We start from the raw sequence: 25,351 nt of genomic DNA, 5'->3' as shown, positions 1-25,351 counted from the left end.
ATATCTTATCGCTAGCGCGAACTTTTAGGGTCTAGCCGAACCCACAAAGAATCAGATCTTGGGCGAAAGGGATCATCTTCATCGCCGAACGCGACCGCCAAAACCGAGCGCTATACTGCCAGTCGCATCCCTCGCAGTCGGGAGAAGTACTCAGCGGTGCCCTCCACCTTTCAGACTGCCCCCTTGATTCCATCATGGCGGACACCGATTCTTTCCTTCACCTCGCCCGGCCTCTTGGCCCTGCTGTTGTTGGTGCCCAGCCGACGACAGCCCCACTGAACGTTGTCATTCAGCCTTCTGTAGGTGACCTTCAAATCGCCCCGGAAAGGTCTTGTCAGTTGGATCAGTTGATACTGACAGTATGCTTGAAAGGCCATCTTCTCCATCCTGGACCACTCTCTCCGCCGCAATGCCGACCAAGAACGTGTGATTGGTACTCTTCTTGGTACCCGCAGCGAAGATGGCACCGAGGTCGAAATCCGTAACTGCTTTGCCGTCGGTCACACCGAGACGCAAGACCAGGTCGAAGTCGACATGGAATACCAGAAGCAGATGCTTGCCCTGCATCTCCGTGCCAATCCCCGTGAGGTGCTCATTGGATGGTACGCCACGTCGTCCGAGCTCAACACCTTCTCGGCCCTCATCCAAAACTTCTACGGCAGCCAAGGCGACGGCACTTGGCCTCACCCTGCCGTCCATCTCACCATCTCGACCGACCCCGGCCAGGATATTGAGGCACGGACGTACATTTCTGCTCCGGTTGGCGTTACTGCTGAGCGCGCCGCCGACAGCGCTGCTTTCATCCCCGTCCCCAACGAGATCAGATACGGTGATGCCGAGAAGAGCGGTCTGGAGTTAATATCAGGAGCCAAGGACCGCGAGGACCGAACCACTGGTGTTCTTACGGACATTGAGTCTCTGGAGCGTGCCATTGAGGAGGTCCTTGCCATGCTCGAAAGAGTCTCCAACTACGTCAACTCCGTCCTGGACGAGGAGTCCCCGCCATCGAGCGCGCTTGGCCAGTTCTTGATGAATGCTTTAGCTCTGGCTCCCAAGGTTGATGCTTCCGACGTTGAGAGAGACTTGTATGTTTTTCATCTTTTCGCCACTTTCCTGGAGACATTTTTTCAAACTAACCGAAATTTTTTGCAGCAACAACCACATCCAAGATGTCCTTGTTATTTCTTACCTTGCAAACACTATTCGCACACAGATCGATCTTTCCAACAGATTAGCAACTGCGGCTCTAACAACTGGACCAGCAGACGGATTGGGCGGAAACGCCGAGGGCGGCCAGCGTGGCGGCCGAGATCAAAGAAAAGGCCGTGGCCAGCAGAACCGCGAGAGAGAGTAATTTATGAAAATCGGTTCCCGAAAAAACGATATAATTTCGTCGTATGCATATACGTTGCATGATAAAAGGCGGAAAAAGTTACTGTGTATTGAGGTGGCTATTATATAGGCTACAATTTCTCCTAGCTCATTGTTTGGCGTCTGAGTGTGTAGAAATCAAATTCAAGTTTATGACCACCATTAATTTCAAAATTTAACGCCGTCCCATGTGCCATACTACCGTTGTATCCACGTAAACGAGTCTCAAACGCCAAAATGATGCATATGATGTAAGATAAGAGCCCAGCTCCAGCATCCTTTGGATCCGAAAAGGCTCGCTCCAGCTTATTTGCTCTCGGTCTTGTCCTTTTGCTTGTCCTCCTTTTCTTGTTCTTTTGCCTCCATCTTCGCAATTTCGACCTGATCATCCTTCTCATCGAACTGCCTCCGAGCTTGTTTCAAGACCTTGTCCATCGTCAAGAGCTCCTGAACACGGCCTAGCTTCTGAGGGTCTCTGCGGAGCGCAAACTTGAAGTCATCAACCTTGATCTTCGCGCGCCTGCTGTACGAAGCAGATAATGCCGCTTCATGGCATGTTTCAATAATGTAGCTTTAATAGTCAGTGTATTATCCGAATAATATCTCATTCGCCATCCCCTCCCATGCGCGCACAGGAGCAATGGTCAGGAACGCTGATCCATGATGCCATGGGAGACATACTCTGTCACAATCTCATCGAGAACTTTGACTGTCTCAGGAAGCGGCTCCCTATCATCTCCGTATGCGAAAAGTAATGCCTTGACTAGTATGTGTCAGCTCTGAGCGCCTTCATGACCAATCCAAGGTCCGAAATCCACATGTCGGCAGTGTAGACGTACGATCAGGAGCGAAATTCTGCTGCCCCTTATGGCGGGCAGCACGGGCGCGAGGCTCCGTCATAACTGAATAGAGGGCTTGCAATGCCCAGATACTCCCCTTTAGATGAGTGATGGAAGAGGGGCAGGATTCACAGTTAGAAATTAATTAGACCTGTCTCTTCAAGTCGTCATTTGCGCAACGTGAATCTTCAAAGTGAATGAGGTTACCCGGCGCACGCGAGCGTCACGGAGCGACGTCAACTTCACTCGCGGCTGCAAGACGACCTGGCATCTCTCACTTCAAAGGAATCTCACCTCACCTCCGCAAGAAGCATTGAGAACGTTCATCTAAATCTCTACGATATATTTGATAGACTGGCATATCTGGATTTTAGCAATGGTGAGCTATTCTCTAGGCCTGTGACAAGGATCCTCAGACTCGCGTGCCTACGCTAACACTTCGCTCAGTCCGCACTGTTTAACTTTCAGTCGCTCCTCCTCGTGATACTGCTCCTGATTTGTACGAGCACGTACACACACTATGTCTTCCCCAGTATCATGGATCGAAACCGCGACGGGTAAATTACAGGTCACCTTTTTATTGGTCACTTCGCGAAACTGACAGAAGCCTAACAGGGTGCTGGGAATTTTCTGGAAGTGTGCAAGGATAGGTGAACGGCTGAGTCCGTATGTCAGCATATGCTGTGTTCTTATGGCTGTAAGTTTGAAATACTATGGATTCACAATCATTCAATCCTATATAGCCTATCGGATGCTATTAAGGAAGGAGTTGCCGCATACCTGGTCGCTCCTCTTCATATGGATTGCGGCAGTATATATTATATTTTCCGGATGAAATGCTGACAATTCATTGATCAGGTCTCCCTCTTCATGGGCTCATAAGGGGATTTTCCAAAAGTTCGGCATTTGTACAGTCACATTTCAGCGGCATCGTTGTCACCATGTGTTTTTAGGCGTTGAGGTGTTCGACTATTACGAAGAAAGAATTACTGCATAGTAAGCTAGCTACGATATCATATCGATAATATCAACATGAATTCTTGAAGCTTATAAGACCATTTCAACATATCCGACTCGTCTGCTTTTTTCCGTCGTCCTCAATCAATTTCCAGCTAATTTCTGAACAGAGACAAAAGTTGTTGACTGCCGGATACGGATCAAGACCTTATCTGAATTCAGGAAATGCCAGTGTAGCGATGGATCTGCTCGAATTCATATGCCACCCTGTCGATTACGTGCTCCTCGATGGGGGTATGGACGATCTTATTCAGATCGCGTAACCAGGCACGAGAGAGCGGCTCAGCTTTCATCTCCGGCACCAGAACTTTCGTGATGGCAACCGCATCAAGGAGGTCAACCGATTTTAGTTCCGATCCATACCTCTTCAGTTTGTGCGCCAAAGACCACTTCCACTCTGCAGCGTACACAATGATATTTTTACCACGGAAGAGTGCAACATTCTGCTGCTCCGATTCGCCGAAGAGAGGAAAGATGCTGTCTCCGACCGCCAACAATTCCACGCGGGAATTCATCCAATCTATGGGTAGAGTATGCTTTTCAGCAACTGCCTTGACTCCACGCTGCAACTTGACCCTAATTTTCTCCTTGTCAAGGATAGCGGGGTCGAGAATATATTCAATACTCTCGGTTAAGGGATATGATTGAAGATGGGTAACCCCGACGAAGCCTCCGTAGGAGATAATCTTCACAGGGCTGACGCGTTGGATGTTTTTCGATTTGGACAATTCCGCATCAAGGAGGGTTAGGGCTAGTGAAAACCAGTCACATCAGTCAGCCATAGTGCAGCAGAGTGGGGAGATGCTGGATGGTGGTCTCTTACCTTGGCCCATCTCCGCCGCTGTAAACTTGGGCTTGTCAACGGCAGCTTCCATCTTGACAAGTTAAACGTCTGCGTTGGACGGATGAACAGTGAGGGAGAAGCTGTGTGTGCTCTAATGTTGTCAGGATGAGTGTCAAGACCTCATCAAGAGCATCAAGCAAAGAGCATCATGAGAGTGGACCTACCTACGAAGGAATGCAAGACAAGAAGTCGATGAACAGGATGAGAGGAGAGAACGAGGTTGACCTAGTATGGTTCCTGTTCTCTGATTCAAAGAAGATGGAGATGTGGGATGATGAGAGGAAAAGAGAGAAGAGGCGGAAAAGAGATGTCAATTTATAGCCCGTCGGCAATGGGGCATTGTCATTCACTTTCACGACGCCAGTTCGGCCTGTTCGGCAGGCCTCACCCATTTCGGTGTGTATATTGGTATTCTGAGAGCCCTAGTCGAGTTTCAATACGATTGTGCATCAAGCAGAATTACGCAGTTTCTACTTTATTGAATAAGGAGATTCTACGACATTGAAAGTCTGTTGTTCCTTCCGTAAATCTCGTTTTACGGAGAACATAGTTAAGGAAAGACGAGATGCTACGGATATTGAGACAGAAGACTGATAGACCTGAGCTCCGGCTATCCTCTCATTAGCAGAGGCCGTACTCTATACATTAACCATAACGCCTGGAGTCACGTGCTTGTCGGTTCAGCGCGAGTTTACTCCGTAATGAACAATGTCAATTAAAGCTTACTTGTGCCTCATTTTGGATCATAAATAGAGACTTGTCGATTTGAATCTACTACTCCTAATATACATGACAAAACGGTAACGAGAGTTCCACACTCACCAAATTACCTCTTGCCTCTTACCCCAATCGACCTAATACCATACACACCAGTGTGACTGCGATCATTGTGATCATTGTGATCATTGTGATCAAAAAAAGAGTTAAAATACAAAAGGGGCTAAAAAGGCCTATACGGGTCTAACAGAATACAGAAACTCCCGCATGCTAAGCGTCTAAAGTGAGTATGCGTCTAAAGAGACTAAGAGTCTAGAGAGACTAAGCGTCTAAAGCGGGTAAAATACCAAAAGGTTCATACCAGAAAAAAAGGTAAACGGGAAACACAAGAAACAATGGAAAGAGAACTTGATAACAGAAGTGGAAAGAGAACATCAAAAGAGGAGTGAAAAAAAGACTTAGAGCAGGAGAATGGCAATCAGCCCAATCAGGACCAACGCTCCAATGTTATTCTGCATCATCGTCGCCGCAGCGGCAGCATTGTCAACGACACTGTGAGAAGCCGGGACCGACTCGGCGTCAGATTCAGACACGGATTCAGACTCTGCAATCGACCCTGACTCCGATTTCTCTCCACGCTCAGCCCCGTCATCATGCTCATCATTACTAACCTGCTCGGGCTCAAGTTCATGGAAATCAAACTCCAAGAGCAGCGGCGAGTGCGAGTCCTCTGCGTGCTCAACCTCGCCCTTGGTATGCTCATCTTCATCCTCATTGTTGTTCTCCACCTGCTCAACCTGCTCCGCCTGTTCCGCCTGCTCCGGCTCAAGTAAATCAAACTCCAACTGCAATTGAGAGTGCGAGTCAAGCTCCGATGCAGCATAATCGACTGGCTCATTCCTCATATTGCTAAGGGCGGTATAATCCAGCGACCACCAATGCGGAACAACAGGCGATGATGGAGGGCGATACAGCTGCAGCTGCATCTGCATCTGTTGGTCGTCCTGAGCGTGCCACTCAATCTGATTTGATCTGGGTGCGCGGGACGGCGTCATCTCAAGTCCAATCAGACAAGGACCGGAGACTGGCGAAGGGACGTAGGGGAACCCGTCTGATGAGGCTGATGAGGGTGTGGGGAGAACGAGAGGCGTGGGGAAGATGGGAGGAGTAAGACAGAATGCAGGAGTGGGATAGACTGGAGTGTTCGCGAGAAGGGTGGGTTGTTCCTGACGAGGCTGGCGGGGTGTCCAGATGGGGGTGAGATGCTGAGGGTCGCTTTGGACTTCAGTCGGCTCAAGGGCAAAGTCGCGAGCGCCGTCAGTGCCGTCCTGGGAAGAAGGATTTTGCTGCTCGGTGTCAGGAGAAGGATGGTCGGCTTCGCTGTTGTGGGTGATTTCAAAATCACTGAGATCGTCGAGAGAAAAGTTGTCGTGAGAGCGGGTGCGGTCATCTTGGGAATGCACTTGCTGCTCGATCTCAGGAGAAGGCTGGTATTCGCAGCGGGCGTTAATATCCTGTTCTTCATCACTCTCGTGGGCCTGAGCTTGCGCATGGTCGTCGCAGAGATCGTGGTCTTTGTTGGTTGAAGAATCAGTGGATTCTGCAGTGGGAGATTGATGCGCGTCTGCGGAGACTTGGGCCTGTTGTGGGTAGTGCGGGGGATCCTGGGGCTTGTTTATAATGGAAGGAGTAGGGAGTTGGGTCATCTGGGTTCCATGATGGGGAGGGGTCTTTGGAGGTAGCGAATGAGACACCACGTGTGTTAACGGAACAGATTCAAATGGATGAGATGGCTCGTAGGTGAATCGCTGGTGGATCCTGGCCGGCGGGAGAGGAATGTGATTATATCTGTAATCAAAGATGGCAGCATATGAGTGGCGGTAAAAGACCAGCCCAACCAAAGCGCCGATGGGTGCGGACAGAAGAACATCCTGGGGATGATGGTGCTAAAGGTATATTAGTTAGTGGGTTCTTTTGAGATGTAACAAGGAGTAAGTTAAAGTAGAGATTACCTTGTCCAGTACAAGAGTGGCTCCAATCGCGCTTGCTACAACGAGTGGGATGACCACAACAACTGGTTTCCAGAAGTACGCGCTGTAATCAGCAAAAGCCTTGAGTTTCGCGTTGAGATACAGTGCCAGAAACGTGGCTACGGCAAATGCAGCTGTGGTATGACCAGAGGGAAATGACTGGAGTCTGTTGATAACAAAAGGCATCAGCAACTTTTGACCTTGAGAACGAAGCTCATGTTGAAGGCACAGGAAAATAACTTACGCGTATGTAATATTCATTTTGTCGGTTTTATGGCCTTTCCCCATGCCCATACACGCAGTGGTAGGGAGGAAAACATCACCATGACCGACGAAATCTATCCCAGTTGGATCTGGGTTGCAGATGGAGAGAAAATTTGGTCGAAAGCCGCCAACCAGATTCTTCAGCACAACGTGCACAAAAGTCCTGTATCGATTGGATTAGCTTGCAAATCCGCAAAAAAACATATAAAACCATGATATATGGGAGGAAGATACAATGATCAAAAATAAGACTTACGCAACGAGAAGGGCCTTAAGCACGCCAGTGATCGCGGCATGCGCATCCCAGATATCTCTAAGACGGATTTGAAGTACGAGAATGACCAGAATGGGACCACCGAAGAAAATCGCGCCAGCTGTCCATGAAGATAAAGTGAGCGGCAGATACGGGTAGCTGATCGAAGCAGGTCCGCGAAACGTGCCGTCTGACAACATCCAGTACTGAAACAGCCGCCTGTGAGGATGGACGAGTGGTAGGAGAAATAGGCCTCCAACCAGGAGAGCCATAAACAAAAGGCAAAGCAGGTCACGCCAAACAATACGTATGTAATTCCCGAAGGAAGGCTTTCGAGTAGCGTAAGCCACGCGAAGAGCGTCGTGGTCTTTGAGAGCTTTCATTTTTCAGATTCTTGAGAATAATGACAATAGCAGTGTTTTGGACGATGAATCTTCTTTCGGGTTGGCTTGCTTTACTTTCAGAGGATGCGATGGTGAAGCTGAATTGAGATGACAGTAAACAGTCCATGGCGGGCCAACTAGACGCATTTCTGCACGTCGTGCATTTGACGCGTAGTGGGCAGTCGACGAATGTGGAACGTTCCTTCCCCAAAGGAAGCAGAAGTGATGCTGGCGAGTTATGATCGTGAAGGGTGGCCGTACTTGTATTCAAAGATGAGCCTTCCCGATATGGATATTGAATCTTTTCTTTTTTGAGTGGAGAATGACCTACAATTTCTTCTCACTTCATCATAGGACTTCCAATCCTTGTGTCTGTCCAAATGGACTTTTAAAAATGATTCAAGGCATATGACGCGGATCTTCGTCGGAGGGCTGTGACTGTCCTTGGACTTGCATCCTAATGCCGCGAATGGACATATCGCTGTTCAAACAACCGCCGTTGAAGTTGCAAAAACGTGCATGAAAATTATACAACAACGGTCAAACGGCATGATATCGATTCTCAATAGTGGAAAGCAGAAAATCTAACGTTTGGAGTCTTTGATGCCGTCTGATGAGGTGATAGATTTCTCTATGAGGGACCCTTCCGTCTGAAATAGATGGACAAGACTTCTGAGCAAAGCTTGAGCAATTGAAACAAATACATAATTAAGCAAAGAGAAAACATTCGAAGGTTACAAACAATAAATGCAGCTACTTATAAAATTTATTCAGAACATCGGCGTCACCTCCAATGAGACTGGTAAGTCTCGAAAATCTTAACCCAGGTTTATTAGCGGCCACTTTTCATTGTTTATTGCACCGCTTCGATGTTCTACCGAAAGTCGAGTCCCGCGTATCCCGAGCCTCTGTTGGCTGACCAACTGGAGATCGTTAGTGTCCTAACTGTGGTAGATCCCAGAAACAGAATCAGTAAAGTTAACACAAGTTATCAAGTCCGTATCGGGAAAAATGACGACTTGACTTTTGGTCATTTTTGGGCAAAAGCAAAGATGTCTGCGAACAAGTGCCGCCTGAGAAAAGCGAGAGAAGAAGTTATGGAGACCCTCATTCAATGAACTGATCAAACTTCAAACAACCGGCTGTGACAGTCAGTCATGCCGGGATGACCATCTGAGCAGCTAAACCCTTGACAGCCGCTCTGGGTGAAACAGAGAACGGTGTGTGTGACTCGACAATGTGCGTGATGTATCACAGCTGATGGCATCCTGAGCGGGGAAACTCTCGACAGAGCTTCAGAGGTCTCGGATGACTGCATGATACCCTCGAGAGCTTTTCCTCCGACAGGTGAATCCATCGCCGTTGTGGCCCATTACTAAATGCGACTTGTCAGGTGAGGAGATGATGACCACGACAAGAAACAGTGTGCAGGCCGCAAAAATAGGACAAAAATGCCCCCCACGCTCGAGAGGATCCCAGCTGAATCCTGCAGAATTCTTTGGTATGCAAGGGATAACCAACGCTTGGGAGTGGACCATGCCATCCAGAGAAACGTAGCGGTTTATGTGACCGTCGCCCCGTGAGGAGGCTGTTTCAGGTCTCCTTAGTATTCATCCATTGTCGTCATACAACTAGCTGTTTCTTGTTGCCAAACTCCTGCACAAAGGGCGAAATGTCCCAGCAGCATTCACTTTCCGACCGCGATCTGCGCGGGAACCAAACGGCCCGCAGGGAGTATCAGCTAGTCTTCGAATCCAAATGCTGAGGTGAATGGATAGCTCGATGATGCAATATGCAAGGCATGCTTTATTTCCAGCACATCTGGACATGAAGTTGCTGCCTGTTATCGGCTTTCTGCGGGCTTATGCATCAACGACCGCTCTCGTCGCACAGAGAAAGCATCAGCATCAGATCAAGCTAGCTTTGTGATATAGTTTTGTGGGCCGTAGCTTAGCTCAGCAGAATTCATATGTTCGGGGGCAAAAAGCGATGGCGCACAGCGCGGGTATTTCATGCCGCAAACCCCTGCAATTTCTGCCTTACAGTGATCAATTGCGTACACAAGCAACGGTGGTTATTGTGACCATGAGCTCCGGTAATGACCTTTGTCCTGGGAATCTCTCCTTGCAGCTACCGAGCAGCTTTCGATCTTCGATCCCTGGTCAGTCTGCGCTGGCGACTGACCCAAGAAGCGACCCGGAAATTCGGCCAGGAACGCGGCGGAATGAAGCAAGGGCGAAAGACACGACACCTAAGACGGTTACCCACATGGCCGAGTGGGATGAAGCAAGCCCGTCATTTTACGAAACGTACTCCGGTACAGCCAGAAATCCCGAGTGTCGTCGCCATGGTGCAACTAAAGAATGCAGCGAGTTAATTGTGTCGGGTTGCCGGGCCGGACAAGAGCTTGGTCAACAATAATGGCACAGTTTCTCCGAAAAGTCCCGTCCTGTTTGATCCCTCAGCTACAAGACCCGTGCGCCAATCCCTCAAATCTTGCAGAAAAAAATTTACTTACTGCAGGGGATGCAATTTTCCCTGGCAATCCTAGAACTACTAGCAGCTGAACAGTGCTTCGATCGATTGTCAATTACCGAAACCGAAAGAGATAAGGCATTAATGCATCGTGTTCAGCGTTGATTCGACCAGCATAAGCGTAAAAAAAAAAGATAGCAGTTGATAATCGAATCGAGTAAAACGGAAACAAATATCTTTCGTTGAGAATTTTTTTTTTTTTTTTTTTTTCCCCCTCGTACATGCCGAACCCTTGCTGTGCAGATGGCCTAGGCGATATCGACGGGCAAATTGATGCAGAAATTTTTCGCCATTTCGAGCCATTTCGATTAAATTATAGTAATAAAATCATGTCATTTTCGAGAGCAATGGAGCCTGCCATCTTCGACTATGATTTGAGGCATGCTAATGCGACATTAACATAACGTTACAAGAAGGTTAATCCCTGCTATTGAATTCAGGCACGGTCGAAAACCTTTACCGCTTTCGCAGTCACCCTTGTCAGGAACACAAACCTTTTTTTTTTCTTGCGATGGATCGGCGGCCGATTTCCGAAGAGAAGCGGCCTTAGGCATTCAGAAAGATGAGGCCTTGGACCCCCGCGAAGTATGTTGAAAAGGGTCATCTACAACAGAAACAGTTAGAACGCTCCTCAACTCCTGCATTGGCTTCAGTGAGGTCGGCGTTCGCCTCATATACCAAGAGAGGCAACAAAATATGTAGAGTATCCGCTGTTACCTACCTTACTGAGCTGTCTCCCAAAATGCGAATTGGTTTTCAAGCGCCACAAGGCTCTCGCCTAAGTTGTCCCAGTGTCAGCGAAGTTTTAGCGACAGAAAATTTTTCCCCGCCTCCTACGGAGTAGGAGATGCCCGAAGGAGCTTCAGTAGGCTCCCCGAGGCTCGCGCCGTCGCAGCTCGGTGCGAGAAACTGGGGTTTTAGATCAGCCTGGTTCCTCGCATCGAGCTCAAATCTTGAATCCGTTCGCGGTTAAGCCGCGTACCGTACCCGTCTCGCCCTTTTCCCATTTAGTCCTTTAATTTGAGGCCGAATTGAAGTGCTTATGTGGATCTTCAGCTTTCCCGCAGAGACGGGGAATTGGCCAATAGCGACTTTCGACGTCCCCACGCTGTAATCCTATGCAGCACGTGTCCAATTCAAGAACATCGCGAACTGCATCTTGGGTTTGAATGATTAATAAAAAAATTTTTTTCCTTGCAGCGGGTCCACATTCGAAAAAATAGGGGCACACGAAAAGGAGAACAGAGAAGAGAGAGCAAAGAGAAGATCAGTAGTCATGAAAAGAGTCATAGCGAAACTTTTTTCCAAGGTACTAGAAGAGACAGTGATGGTTGTGAACCAGCCGCGCGGGTAAGGAAGTTGAAGTTGCGTTTGTAATGCACTGCGTCAATTTGCGAGCTTGGGCAGGATGGATGACCTAATACGTAGGCAACAGAGTGTGAGATGATGACAATGGGAACATGCATCACGCAAGGGCCACGTACATTGTTTTCTTTTCAGGAACGTACGGGTGTGGTTTTGTAACTGAACCCCCAAATAGATGCTACAGAGTAGACATGAGTTTGTAACTGTACAGAACATGCATCATTTTGTGTTCGCCATGAGATTCGTCATATATGTGGACGATTTGGTGCGACAGTACGACGCATTCGGTGAGCTGTTTTTCCCTTGCACAGATCGAACATTCTATGTATTCGAATATGTTTTGAAACCAACTGCATATTGCATCTCCATGCCTCGGGAAAGGTGCAACGCTCCCAGCCGTAACAGGGTTCAACGGGAATGGGGTACGCTCAATACTGAACCCCGCCTGTTCCGATTCCACGCGTCTCTCATCGTCCCTCGACTCCTCAGTCAGGATCGGAATTGGAATCAGCTCACTCAGCAACCAGACCATTCATCGCCATAGATGGTATAGGCTCTGCCCTGTCTTGTGCGTGGAGATGCCTCTTGGCGTATGGCTTGGCCCCCGCAATGCCAAGCGGGCACTCGTCAAACAGTTGCGATTTGGATTTCTGGGGGGCTTCCGATGGCTTCCGTACCTCCGCGGATGTTTTGGGTAGGGTAGCTACAATTAATTGTGCGTTGGTTTGTAGTGGTTCATTCCTTCATACCTAAAACAGCGGATGCTGAGACCGAGGATCCGAGACGAGTCAAATAATTTCGGACTGTGACACACCCAGTCTTCAGTTCTCCTGCCCAACGGGAGAGACATGGTGCCCGAAATTGTTCGACACACTCACACATGGAAGACGTTGCAAAATTGGTCTTGAAGCGAAATTTGTTTGAGAAGTAAAGTCTCCGTTAACCCTCTTGTCCGTTCGAACAAGAAGGCCGAGTCATCTTTGTATTATGGTAGAAATTGTATGTAAATGTAAACAGAAGAGAATAGTAGGATATGTGCGCCTTCCAACCCAAGACAGGATCCATTGCCCCATAACCGTGATACCAAAATCCACAAATGCGCCATCCAGAACTTCCTTTCGCTATGTATTCCGCAGCAAGGAACAAAAAAAAAGGCTCAAGTAAAATGCAGTTGTGCTTCACCGTGCTCCACAACTTTTTCCGGTGCTGTGCTCCCAAAGGGGTATGACTGTACATCCCAATCATGATATGTAAACAGCGAAGACGAAATGGAGAAAAAAATCGCTCGTCTCGCGGGAAAAAGGTAAAAGTGATGACCAAAGTCTATGTCGAATAAATGTTGTAGTAATGTTCAAAAGAAGACGTCGCGAGCGATCGTGTTCGCTCTCGAACGGCTTGTGTGAAGAAGACAAGAGTCGTTACGGACGTGAGAGAGGAGAGATGCCGGTTGTTCGACTTCGTTCATGGTGAGATGATACGGCGACGGCAGTCACGGACTTGGTCGAAGCAGTTGGCATAGCTTCGGAGTTCGTTGCGTGCCTTGTCAGAAAGAGCACCATTATCGGGTGTGCTTGGTCGGCCGACGGAGCTCAGAGAAGTGCGAGACGAAGAAGGCGTCAACTTGTCCAAGCCCGAGATGGAGCTCAGCGAAGGGCGAGCGGCAGGCATCAGAGGAAAGTAAGAGTCGTGAGGAGACTCCGGAGAAGAAGAAGAAGAAGATTGCCGTCCGGCAGAAAGGCGGCTTGCTCTCCTGGCCGATCGATAGGCATCAAAATCGAGAGGCGGTGGCAGGACAAAGCCAGTGCCGTGCTCGAAGACAGGCGAAGACCATGATGAGGGCGAAACGGGTTCGGAGCTGCCAGAAGCCTTCTCAATATCGGCCAGGCGGCAGGCCTGAGAGCAGTAGGCTCCGCCAGAGCTCTGGCGATCGCAAGCCAGGCAGAAGTCGGGAGACCACTCCATTTCGATAGACATTTCGAATGGATTTGAGTCTCTGAAAAATGTAGGTATATGTGTTGTCGTGGACAAGAAAACTGGTCGACTTATTGTTGTTGTTGTGGGACGACGAGCGGAGTCCAAGCAAGAGGAACGGATGATTCACAACACAAGGGATTGAGAAAGAGAAGGTAGTTGTTGTGTGGAGGAAGGGACGGTGGATTCGTCCTCTTTTTAAAATGCAAAAGGAATTGAGTCCGATTGCTTGCAAGTGAATGTGCCTGAGAATTGGCCAGGGATGGAGGAGGGCGAGAGGAGGGTCATATATGTATGGGGCATGGGGGTGGTTTAACAGGGTGGTGGTAGTGGTGGTAGTGGTGGTGAGGAAGTAGGAGGGGAACAAGTAGTCATGGATGGTTGGATGATCACGACAGCGAGAAAATGCTCAGGGTCTGATCGGGTTTGGGACGAGCCATGGTGTGCCGTCATGGCGTAATCGACGAGCGATATCATGAGGGCAAGACAAGCAGCCAAAGCAGCTAAGGAACTAAGGGACGCTAGCCCCAGGCAACCCCCATCGGGAGGATGAAAGCGCGAGCGAGGGTCGAGGTTCACGTAGAATGGGGTTTTTGGGTGGGCGGGTGCAAGGTCGCCCAGATAACCTCAGGAAAATTAAAATGGCTGTAGCCCATCAGGGTTTGGGTCGTTGAACTGGTCGCTCACTTGATACTTATTGGGTGTAGACGGCTTTAGACGGGCTCTCGCTGCATTTTTTTTTTTTTTTTTTGCTGCTCACTCAACCCAAGTAACTATGGCAAAACTACGGGAAAACTACGGCATTTGTTCACGGCGAGGAATTCCGAGGCTCGAATGTGTCTTCTTGGCTGTAACTACAAGTTTTCTTCGATTCGGGAGCCGAGGCGACATGTTTGAGCCATGCAGGAATGGGAGGGAAAAAGAACAAGGCGTGGGATGATGTCGTCGTCCTTTTGTCATTGTTCGTCGCCGCCGGCTGGTGGACCGCCAGGCATACAGGCAGACATACAGTAGGTAGATACCGTAGGTACCTTAGTTACAGGGAGGATCTGCGAGCTGGGAGGGATTTGCAAGAGTGGTATTTTTCCCTGCTTGCCGCTGCCAGCGACAAGTCACAAACCCCCCTTTTAACCGGATACGGCTGATCATGCAAGAGCTTAGCGACAGAAGTACGTGGGCGACAAGAGAACTCCTGTAGCTAAGCCGTGGGATGTTCGCAGGGGGTACCTGAGAACGTGCCACATTACCTTACGAAATTACCGTACTCTTACATGCACGGTACTGGAGCGACAAAAGACAATAGGGCAGCACCTCATTATTACCATTGTGTGGGGTTTCCCTTGTCTGCGTTCCTCTCACCATCATTATTTGTTGCTGGATTTCCTGTCCCAGTTTGACGCTAACTGGATGCGGCCATGGCGGACACCTTTTAGGCGACCAGCTAAAAACTCGCACGATGGCTGAAGGCTGCTGATGATTCGTTCTTCTGTCTCGAGAGGAAAATAAATAACCATGGCTAATGAGTTTTTAGTTGCCCGCTTCAACCATTTCTGGCCAAACTGGTGAACTACCTCTGCCAAGGCTCTACGGCCAACCCCGGTCTGCCCCAGTTCAATTGTATGGGGTTGCGGCTGGTGTGGCAGCGGCGGCAAGCAAGTAAAAGTTTCACCCATCGACCTTCGAGCATGCGACCTCGACCCCTCCCTAACCTGGAAAAGGAAGCATCGAGACCTCTGAAGAGCCCCGATTCCAGCTGCCCTCCATTATCGGAGCACTCGCACCTCTCCGACCCGACTGATTCTCTCCTCCCTCTCTGTGGGGAGCAAGCCGAAACGAGAATTTGACCACGCCTGATCTGTGCCTCGCTCGTCCCGCCCCTAGAGCCGTCGCTTGCTCGTCCTATTTGGGCGCTGCTGGCGGTGCAGCCCCCTGGTACCTCCCTGTCTCCATGTGTTCATTACCAAATAGGGTACGAAAAAGAAAGGCGAAAAAAAGTTTAAAGTTTCCTGCTCAAATTTTCGTGCGTCTAGATCAGGTACCATTCGGCGGAAGATCTTCCGTGATGGATCACTAGAAGCTTCATTGTTTTCTGAATGCAGCGCGCGAGTTGCATAGGTTTCTTGGTTCTTTTACTCTCTTACTCTCGCAAGGAGGGTATGAGAAGGCTAGCCTTTGCATTTTTTTCACTTCCCGCCGTTGCAGTTGAATAGTACAGCACTGAAACTCAGCAGCGTGTCCGAGCGCGCTGAGGTTTCGCAGCCGTCTTTGGGGGCCATTCTTTGTCCTCTCCCAGTGGTTTGGCCCTGAGCCGCAGCGGCGCGGCACAGAGGTACGCTTGGTGGGGGTAAGCCAAATGTGCTTTCGTTGAGGGGCATGTTCATTGGCAGGAACAGAGCAACAACCGCAACCAAGCGCACTCTTTCTCAGGGTGCGGCTTCGACGCCATGGTTTCTCTCTCTTCATTGCATTCCAAGACAGGCTATGGGACCTGGCTTGGCGTCCTCATTGCCACATGGAAGAAGCCATGAAGTCTCAGCCGCTCAAAAGCACGCGGCTGCCCTTCGATTGAAGATTACCAAAGATTTCCAAGAGGCCGAGACTGCCGCTACGGAAAAGATCCAAGACACCATTAGTAGGCCTTCTACTTTGCTGATGAAGTCTCATAAAACAGGAGCAAAGACCTAAGCGTGCTTGAAACACATTTTCGAAAAAATTTCTCCCTTCTCTTAAGTCTGTTGTTAGGCGCGATGAACCATGTTGCCGATCTTTCTTGTCGAAAACACCCCTGCCAGAGCCGGCTATTATCGGACACAAGTCCCGTTCGGGAAGAAAGGGCACATTTGTGGTTCGCAAGGCTTTAATGCTACTCCTCTACACAGCTTTGAACCATGCATGGTAAGGGAACAAAGGCTGAATTCAAGACTGGGGGGAAAGATTGTATCATCGCTGCGATACTTATTGGCGCCGTCCTCATCGCGCTCTTTTCTGCCCCAGTTCAGTATATTTCTTCGCTGGGCCCTTGCAGACCGTGAGGGTCTGATAAAACGTCAATTGCACGACGAATAAGAGGCAGAGATACAGGAAGACTGATATCTAGATAAGGATTTCAAGTCTCTTAATTTGCACTAGTTACTGCCTTTACTCTTCGTAATGCATCAATAGACGTCAACTAATTTGGCAACAGTTTACCTAGTAGATAGTCTAGAGTAGTTTGTCCGCTCAGCCAAGGGCCCACTTGGGCTCACGAGACAGAAGGGAGTAGAGTAAGCCAGAGGACACCAAATGTAGATACTGTTGGGGTTCGCGGTACACCGTACGTATTGCGAATCACCACTGTACGGTCGCTTGTTCTTAGCCGTCAGAGCGATTACGTTCCATCACGTTCATTCAGAAGTGTCTCTTATCTTAATGCCAGCTAATTGATCATAGCAAAATCGCTTTCTATTTCGTTTCCCCTTCGTCCATTATCGCATGGTGGTGGGTTCCCCCGTCTTCGCCAAAAATCCCGTAAGCGTCAAACTAGAGCAGGGCCCCCGAGCGAGCTAACTCCACAAGTCGACCAGAAACAGAAGTGATTCTCCACATTGTAAACGTAAGTCTTCTCAACGATTGCGAGACTTCAACGCGATCGTCCTACCCTATGATAGACCATTCTGATGTTGCCATGAGTGGAAGTGCTAGGGCGATCGATATTAGATCATGCCCTTTTACCTTTTTTGAAGTTTTGATCTCAGATAAAAGTCGATGAATGCATCGCTCTGCGCTGTGACACCAAGCGTGCCGTGGTGGCTTGTGGTCTGATATGCCCATGTGCGCATACCCGCTCGAGGACGCGTACGAACGGCCCTCTTGCTCCCACTGACGTTTGTGTGACTGAGTATATTCTTCTCCTCGAGGTAGCCGGCCTCCATTTCAGTACGGCCCGAGATAGAGGATATGGGACCACAATCACAGCCTGATCGGCACCTGTCCTCGAACAGCTCGACGCGTATGCGATCGAGAGATGATAGGCGTCATCGTGCACTGTTGCAAACTACTGGCATCTCTTGAAGGTGTTTCACCATAATGGGTAGAATTGTTGTGCGTCTGGGGCTTTTGACGTGGAGGCGAGGGCGGCCCCGGATTGCATGAAACGCTTTGACTTGTGTGGGTCCCAGAAGCGGGTGATGACAACAGATACTACAGACTCCACTTTTCGTTTCAGTCCAGCAATCTACGGGCGCGCAAAGCGGCCAGAAGAGACCATCATGCCTTTCAGATGGATTACATTATGGAGAACGTTGGGATCTTGAGAGAAGGGTGCTGCTCTTACATTGTAATGATGTGAAGTGGGTCTAATAATCTTGGCGCCGTAGATGGATGCCGGGGGAGGTTTGTTCTCAGTTCTCAGACCTACCTAACTTTACAATCGCAGTCCAGCGCCTGCTTTGATACTTGCTTTGCCCAGAAGCATACAGCGGAAGCGATTACTGCCGACTCTCGCGTGATTGGTTTGTCTTGAAATGATAAGGGACTAGGTCCGGTACTTGGACCAAAAAAGAAAAAGAAAAAAGAGTTCACGGGCTATGCATTATCTATTATCATTTACTCTTTGGCGATCATCGATGCAGGAGTCTATACCTCTGTACGGCCTATATACACCAGCCGAGCTATTTTCTTCTATAAAAGAGACGAAAAGGAGCTTATCAATATTGGTCTTTGGCAAAATTGTGAGCAGTCACATTTGCCATGGTGTGTGGTTTCAGATGCACGTGCTGTCAACTGCATCCGGGAGCTTTGATTGGTCTTAGGAGGCGCGAAATAGGCCCTGATTAGCTATATTCTGGGTATCGCTTCGTCTCGTGCGTCCTTGACTGGGAAAGATAGCAACAAATAGAAGGTCCGGTCCAAAACCTGAATAAGAACGATACACGTGTGCGGCGAACATGTACCGAGGAGCAAGGCTTGATGCTCGGATTGTACTCCTTTCCTTTGCCCCCGGAACTCACGGCACTTTCGTTGTAAGTTGCCATTGACCAGTGGCTATTGATCTGCTAAATGACAATCCCTTACTCCTTTCAATAAAGCATGGATGTGGAAGGCTCGTGCGCCGAGCATGCTTTCAACCTGCCATGCCGCTTCCCTGCTGGAAAGCTCGGGTACTATCCGAGCCTTCCGTTCGCAATCCTCCGATCGTACCCTCGGCCGAAGTACCCCGTCATCACGACGAAGACTTGAAATCTTAACGAGTTAATTTCCTTTTTTTGTACGAGTTGACGATGTCATAGATTTAATTACGTGGACTAGAAAGCTGCAAGGTACGGAAAAACTCTCTACATTCATTATACGACAGCTGTCGCGTCGACCACAGGTGAAGTAATGCGACGCGCCGATCTGTTTCGAAGACCTCACGCCACTTTGAGGCGCTATACTCTCAAGTACCAGTACCAATAAATTCCGATGCTTGATGGGAAAATTCAGCATGGGGGGTTCTGCAAATGAAATGGAAACATGCCATGCGTGCAGCGACATGCAAACATCGCCTCGTGCTCCGCATTCGCCCTCCGCGAGGATTATCCCAGGCGACAGATTGTTGGACAGAAAACGGTGCAGCGTTCTATTGTCAAAAGCTCCCCAGTATATGGGCCCTGAAAATACGGTGCGTTGGGAATAATAGTTTCTCGGCCTTCGTATCTCCGGATCACACTGCTCCGGACAAGTTTCCGACCACCCTTTCCGAGTGCTGCAGGGGTGCAAGAACGAATCCTTGTCCCCTCTATCGGCAAGCTAATCCGTGACTCGTGAACAAATGAAGCAGTCTCCACTGGCAAGGAAAAGTGTTCAGGGGACGGATGGCGCCGCTATCATGCCATCTGCCGGAACCTTTTTCGATGCAGCAAATGGGAGACACCAAGGTTGTCAACCTTTGCTTTGCCACCCCCATGGAGAGGTTGGTATTTCTTACATCTGAAGTCTGCGGCACAGCAAGCCATCTCCACAGCAATACTCAACTCTGTTCGGAGATTTAGGTTTCCTTTTTCTTCCCCAGATGCTCATTTTTGGCTGCCTAGTGAAGCTTTTATCGTATCCAGTGAAGGTCTCGTGTCGACCTCTCGCGGCATCTGATGCAGGTACCGGGGGTTGGCTTATCTCCATAGTGTGACATGTCTCATTCGCAGCTTGCTCGTCTTTGGCTAGTAGTTGCCCCATATTTTTAGCGGAATAGGTTGTGATGGCGGATCATCAGTATGGTTATTTATCCCATTGATAAACATTACTTTGGATATTAATCTTAATTCTTAGGTTCCCGCGTGACTCTTTGGGAGGGCAGGATCAGCGGGTGCCGACTGAATTCAGCCCCAGCCCGGCAAGAAAGACACTATTAACCCCAAGTTAGGAATGCTTCGGACGGCCGTATTGGGTCGTGTGGCTTTTTTATTTTCCTGTTTCTCATCTGACTACGGCTGAATCGAGTTTATGGGTGTCCATGATGATCTCTGCCAAAAGTAGGTTGCGCGGCTGCGACAATCAGGACTCAGAGCTGCCAGAGCAGGCAGACCATTTACCGATACCATGAGAAAACTAGAACTTGGCAAGTGGTGAGAAAGAAGAACATGGAAGAATCCATGACTATGGTCGTGCAACACAGATTATGCACGTCGAGTTGAATTGACACCATTTCAACTAGATATCACATCACATCTCACATCATATCCGCCTATTGTCACCTAACTCTTGCTTCCACACTTCCGACGCTAACCTCTTTTCTCCTTTTTGCTCCGGATCCCACACTATTCTGTTACTTTCTGCATCACCCCTTAATTTCTTACGCTTCTCGATTGGCAAAATGGACCCTGGCAAAACGTGGGGATTTAGCTGAGCAGCTGCACTCCACACGGAACCCAGGGCCAGTTCGGCAACACTCCAACCACCATATCTCTTTTTGGCCGAGGGCTATAACATTAGCAGAATATCAAAATGCATTTTCAGGCCAGTTGAATGGCGTGTTAGTCTTCAGGTATACACCTTATCGCTTGCAAACATTTACATCAGGTACCTAGTCAATAAAACGCTTGTTTTCGCAGCATCAAATGGTCATTTGTACCACCAAGGTGGATAAATGACTGATCAGAAAGAAGAGAAACACAAATTGCCCAAACCACCCCGCAAAGATCGGCACTCGTTTGGTGGTGGCAAGTCAGGCTATGATACGTTTACTGTATTCTGTTCCCTTTGTCAACGGCGATCACGTCCAAGCTTCCAAACAACTTTTTCTCCGCATTGCACTTCTCCGCATCCGCGCCATCCGCCTTCGCTAAATGCCAAATGTAGTCTAGCCTATCTTTTTTCTACTTGCCCTGCCCCGCAACAGTAGCAGTTGATGTGTCGAGTATCCTGTCCTTTCCTCTACACATTGGGCCAATTGCCTCTTTGGCGGCAGATCGGGCTCCTTTTTTGAATTTACCCGCAGGACACGGCCCTCTCTCCCGGTAATTGGAAATGTGCACTGACTGAATTTGGTCAAATGAAGAAATGCCAAGTCAGATACGCAGTTCTTTTTCGACGCCCCACGGGACGGCCGAGTGAAGCAACAGACATCAAGCCTTGGGCAGTTATGAGCACATTTAGGTAAGAAATTCAAGGAGGCTACCGGAGTATTCTCAGAAGAACATCGAGCTGGCCGCCCAGAAGCCGGGGCTCGTCCTAGAAGATAGCGAGGACGAATCATGATTGATCTTCTACCAGCACGGCCACCACAGCCACTTGGTAGTTCTAGCGCAACTCGTTTCACAGCCTTGATGCGAGGGTGTGGTCGACGGGGTGTGGCACTAGCCACACGACCTTTAGGGATTTTCATTACGAGCCACATCTCATCCCGCTCTAGTTGCAAAGGACCCGCACAGCTTTGAACCATTATCAGAGTATGGAAACATGACTTGAGTCTCGACGTCCTTTGATATTTCGATGAGACATACAGATACAGCATTTACATGCATCTATGCAACTCAATCATCCAGTTGTTTGTTCGCCCACGCCGCATATTTCCGGTCTCCTGAGAGCCTTGGGGTTCTAGATCCGCCAATATTGTATCCATAGCGATATATTCCGATGATATTCCGACGTGTTACACAACTGCTTGACTTTTCCAGCAAACTGGATATTCTTCGGATAAAGTCAAACCCTATCCATCCAAATACCCAACAAGGTGCCTCACTCGAACCACTTCTGACCAATGTCGCCATAGGGGCCTATGATAGCGGCAAACTCAAAATATCTCCACTTACCCAGTTCCTTTCCATTCTAGCCCACACCAAACTGTTTTTCTCCAGTCTATCAGTTGACATACCTTAAGAGAAAGTAGGTTACTTTAGCGCGGGTTGCGCGTCTCGACCGCTTGCTATCGCTGCTGACTATGCTTATCGTTGCCCCAACCTAAATCACTACTTTACTGCTGATCTCATATATTACCATGGTAACAGCATTCAACCGTCTCGCACTGATCTCATCCCCCAATTCTCCTTCTCAACCACGGATACATTTTTACAAATGACTTCCCATTTGACTGTTAGAATTTCCCCTTGTAGTCTGGGCATGTAGACCCCGCACGACTCTCTCTTCCATACTATCACTACTGGCCCACTTTTTCCCCCACTGCACGAATGCAGCAATTGAAGTCATTGCTATGGCTAGTTATCAGCTAGTTGTGTTTCCTCTCCATACATGCAAACTACCTTATCCTTCACTACCCTTTTCTATCCGCCATACTATCCGTTCCTCAACGTCGGAAGCCTCCGCCGCCGCGGTGAAGGCTACGTACGCTCCCTACTCTCCGCGCGTTTCACCATCTCCGTCGCCCGTCGCCCCATCCCACCGTTTCCCCGTCTCGGGCCCATCTAGACCGCGTCATTCCTATGCTCAGCGTGATGACGAGAGGGACGCGAGGGCTCTATCCGTTTATGTTCTCCCTATCCCATTTTGCTCCACGACATGGGCTATACTGGAGATGGACTATACCTTATCGATCATTCCGACGCCTGTGAAGATTCGATACTCTCCTGCTTAGCACGACGGTTAGGATTACGTTCGGGATGATACGCTCTGGTAGCTCCAGGACGAGCACCTAGCATTTTGGCCAAATAGCTGTTATCATCAATAAATGAGAATTCTTTTTCAAAGCGTCCTAATTGTTGGACCCGTATTGACTGAATCCTGTCGTCAATTGGGATGAACCTTGTGTTTTCGGTGTGGCAATTATAACATTGCGGTGCCCTAGTAATGTATTTCGGCGGATCTCCTATGGTCCAGCGTGGATTTTTGTCTAATAATTTGTTACCCTTTCCAAGCCGTGGAGAAAGCTCCGTTGCTTCATGACATTTCCAACACCAGCTCTCAATTTGCATGGGTAGCCCAACACACTCATCCTTATCGCGCATAAGCCGCCGCCAATTTGACTGCCGTTTTGGGCAGACTGTCAACAAACGTCTGTCAGCAAAGACCCAACGAACATTACTATCCTGAGGTAGAAGGTATTGCTTTTTCCCAAAGCATGCACTCGAAGGACATGTTCGAGTCTCTCGAATGACATAGTAATGTGGCCGAAGCCTAGACCAGCGAGCTCTAGTATCATCGGGCTGATTCTGTCCGCACTTTTTGCACTTGACTTTCATAATTTTGTGTGGACCTGTGCCATAGTAGATAAGATCTTCAAATTGCTTTTGTCCCAATTGTTGTAATCTATCCGCGTGCAATTGCATTAGCTTGGACACAATTCCAAAGATGCCGATATTGTAAATGTCATTTGTCTTCGCATCCGTACACAACTTATGATATGCAGCTATCAAGTCATCTGTCGATGAAATCTTAGTGCCAGAAAACAATGTTGTAGTGTGATCCCAAAGCCACTCTTTCAATGGAGCAGGCAGTTCCTCGAAGTCCTTAACATCGAAGAGATCATATTCCTGTAGCAATCGATTTCGTGCAAGCTCCTGTTCAAGCATAATCCTGAGCCGAGGTTCATTTACCACGGCTCTCTCCTCAATTGAAGTAGGACTCGAACATTCCTCCTTGGGGCCAGAAGGATCAAAATTAGCATCACGTAACACTGTAGCAATGGTACTTTCCTCGGAATTTGTAGGGACATTTGATGTACCATTTGTGCCAAGGTGATTTCCTTCGTTAGCATTTTTCTGTGCTGTTATATCTGCCATATAAGATAGCTTTGCAAATGAACTTTTGCTAAACCTTGGCAGCTCTTGAAAGAAACATTCATTGATGGTAGTACTTGCCAGCTTTGCAGCAACAGACAGGTAACGGTCCTGCAGCATTGCGTGCTTCCGACCCCACCCGTAAAGGAAGACCTGGGGATGCATAACAAACACGATAAATCGAGATATTTTTCTTTTGACGTGTTGTGTATGAGATGTCTCTTCGCTGTCCCATTCTAGGTAGATGGTGATGTCTTTATAGTCGCCCCAGAGCTGAAGTCGTTCGAGTTTCAGAGTTTCCAGCGCCCTTAGTCGTACATAACGTCCCCAAACCACTTCAACTTTTGCAGTCATCTCGCTCCGCAGCATCTTTAGAAAACCCTCGTGGCAATCCAAAATCGCCTTGGGGTACTTGGAGATCCCGTCCAACACTTCGCGGCGAGATAAATGGTCGTAGATCAATGAATTATTCTTTGTAAATCCGCTCTCCAGCAAAAGCTGAATACAAGGATTTGTACCATCCGCTGTCTCTCCACCTCGCAAATTGAGAGTCGTAAAGGAAGGGTTGTGCAATCTGTTAGCAATTGGTGCATTTATGTCTCCCGACGGCGGAACAAGCTCCTCAATGCTCCGAGGGGGGTCCCAGAGAGCACATTCCCGATGCTTGAATTGAGAAAATTCGGAAAGATAATCGAAGCTCGATTTTACTACGATTTCAGATTTAATCTCTTTTTACTCTCGTCGGTTGGGCATTGAATGGTGACACTTACGTGATCGACGCTCAAGGTCGCAAATAAAAGGTTGAAGTGCCAGAAGATATTGCATTTGCTCAACCCTGAGATGCTTCTCAGGGTTTTCGAGCACCAGGTCCCCGAAAATTCGGTAGTGTTCCGAGGTGGAAGAGAACTCAAGTTCTTCCATTTTGCTAGTCTATTCCACGAGTCGAGTAGCTGTAACAAGCAAAAGACGGCCCTAGGAAGAGAGGGGAGATAGGGCTTTTAAAGTAGACGAAATGCGGTCATACTTGAAAGCGTCAATTCACTGCTCATGATTGAATTTTTGGGGGGGGCGGGGGCTTTTACTATAACAATCACATTGCTCCTTCACAATTATTTTGCCAGTGTTTACATTTGGCTCTTCAATTTCATTCACTGGTGAGACGTTGGGCAGAGTTCAGTCGGAGTATACGTTATGCGGTGTATATTGGGCTTTTCGACTGCGCTAAACAAGGAAGCCCGGGTGGCACAATTGGTTAGCGCGTGAGACTTTTAAGAACTCTCCTCTTTGGAGAGTTACTAAGGAATCTCAAGGTTGCGAGTTCGATCCTCGCCTCGGGCGTTTATCTTTTGTTTTTTATTGCTGTTTTTTACTTTCATTCCTTTTGGTTTTTTGTTACTGGTTTTATTTTTCCATTCCTTAGGTCTTTTGCTTTTGACTAATCTTTTTAAATTTGTATGGTTTTATTGTGTTTTTGTTTTTATCTCTACATAATTGATTTTCTTTGGATTTGAAAAATAGTTTTGCATCCATACATTAAAAGTGTCCTGGAATTGATGAATAAAATTTGACTAGAGTAGA

General features: G+C 48.4%; 8 protein-coding genes and 1 non-coding gene across 9 annotated transcripts; 4 read left to right on the top strand and 5 right to left on the bottom strand.

The window, feature by feature from the left end:
* Nucleotides 1-76: 76 nt before the first annotated feature.
* On the top strand, nucleotides 77-1,716 carry L228DRAFT_280794 (eukaryotic translation initiation factor 3 subunit F). Its single transcript, XM_018335825.1, has 3 exons — nucleotides 77-299; nucleotides 373-1,085; nucleotides 1,153-1,716. The coding sequence occupies exons 1-3, from the start codon at nucleotides 195-197 to the stop codon at nucleotides 1,352-1,354; spliced, it is 1,020 nt and encodes a 339-aa protein (XP_018191116.1). The 5' UTR covers nucleotides 77-194; the 3' UTR covers nucleotides 1,355-1,716.
* L228DRAFT_244422 (TFIID-18kDa-domain-containing protein) lies at nucleotides 1,417-2,346 on the bottom strand. Its single transcript, XM_018331922.1, has 3 exons — nucleotides 2,211-2,346; nucleotides 2,053-2,134; nucleotides 1,417-1,942 (listed from the first exon to the last, which is right to left on the bottom strand). Exons 1-3 carry the CDS (start codon nucleotides 2,269-2,271, stop codon nucleotides 1,678-1,680), a joined length of 408 nt encoding a protein of 135 aa, XP_018191115.1. The 5' UTR covers nucleotides 2,272-2,346; the 3' UTR covers nucleotides 1,417-1,677.
* Nucleotides 2,347-2,492: 146 nt separating this feature from the next.
* Nucleotides 2,493-3,339, top strand: L228DRAFT_78846 (DUF1242-domain-containing protein). Its single transcript, XM_018336860.1, has 5 exons — nucleotides 2,493-2,589; nucleotides 2,658-2,767; nucleotides 2,826-2,907; nucleotides 3,069-3,206; nucleotides 3,338-3,339. The coding sequence occupies exons 1-4, from the start codon at nucleotides 2,587-2,589 to the stop codon at nucleotides 3,090-3,092; spliced, it is 219 nt and encodes a 72-aa protein (XP_018191114.1). The 5' UTR covers nucleotides 2,493-2,586; the 3' UTR covers nucleotides 3,093-3,206; nucleotides 3,338-3,339.
* Nucleotides 3,340-3,385: 46 nt separating this feature from the next.
* Nucleotides 3,386-4,102, bottom strand: L228DRAFT_266024 (hypothetical protein; the record flags this gene model as incomplete). The annotated part of the gene is made up of 2 exons (XM_018334797.1): nucleotides 3,386-3,978; nucleotides 4,051-4,102. The coding sequence occupies 2 exons, from the start codon at nucleotides 4,100-4,102 to the stop codon at nucleotides 3,386-3,388; spliced, it is 645 nt and encodes a 214-aa protein (XP_018191113.1).
* Nucleotides 4,103-5,033: 931 nt separating this feature from the next.
* L228DRAFT_244420 (hypothetical protein) lies at nucleotides 5,034-6,831 on the bottom strand. The gene has a single exon (XM_018331921.1). It carries the CDS (start codon nucleotides 6,492-6,494, stop codon nucleotides 5,247-5,249), a length of 1,248 nt encoding a protein of 415 aa, XP_018191112.1. The 5' UTR covers nucleotides 6,495-6,831; the 3' UTR covers nucleotides 5,034-5,246.
* A 5,146-nt stretch (nucleotides 6,832-11,977) lies between these two features.
* On the top strand, nucleotides 11,978-12,391 carry L228DRAFT_244417 (hypothetical protein). Its single transcript, XM_018331920.1, has one exon. The coding sequence runs from the start codon at nucleotides 11,986-11,988 to the stop codon at nucleotides 12,160-12,162; it is 177 nt and encodes a 58-aa protein (XP_018191111.1). The 5' UTR covers nucleotides 11,978-11,985; the 3' UTR covers nucleotides 12,163-12,391.
* Nucleotides 12,392-13,079: 688 nt separating this feature from the next.
* On the bottom strand, nucleotides 13,080-13,592 carry L228DRAFT_266022 (hypothetical protein; the record flags this gene model as incomplete). Its single annotated transcript, XM_018334796.1, has 1 exon — nucleotides 13,080-13,592. One exon carries the CDS (start codon nucleotides 13,590-13,592, stop codon nucleotides 13,080-13,082), a length of 513 nt encoding a protein of 170 aa, XP_018191110.1.
* Nucleotides 13,593-22,591: 8,999 nt separating this feature from the next.
* Nucleotides 22,592-24,694, bottom strand: L228DRAFT_266020 (hypothetical protein; the record flags this gene model as incomplete). Its single annotated transcript, XM_018334795.1, has 2 exons — nucleotides 22,592-24,480; nucleotides 24,544-24,694. 2 exons carry the CDS (start codon nucleotides 24,692-24,694, stop codon nucleotides 22,592-22,594), a joined length of 2,040 nt encoding a protein of 679 aa, XP_018191109.1.
* Nucleotides 24,695-25,006: 312 nt separating this feature from the next.
* On the top strand, nucleotides 25,007-25,111 carry L228DRAFT_t33. Its single transcript has one exon. It is a non-coding gene; the product is annotated as a tRNA-Lys (tRNA).
* The last annotated feature ends 240 nt before the right edge of the window (nucleotides 25,112-25,351 follow it).

Source organism: Xylona heveae (assembly GCF_001619985.1).
Source record: "Xylona heveae TC161 unplaced genomic scaffold L228scaffold_2, whole genome shotgun sequence".
NCBI classification, from domain to species: Eukaryota; Fungi; Ascomycota; class Xylonomycetes; order Xylonales; family Xylonaceae; genus Xylona; species Xylona heveae.
The sequence above is the reverse complement of the archived record's forward strand: the minus strand, read 5'-3'. Positions and strand labels throughout refer to the sequence as shown.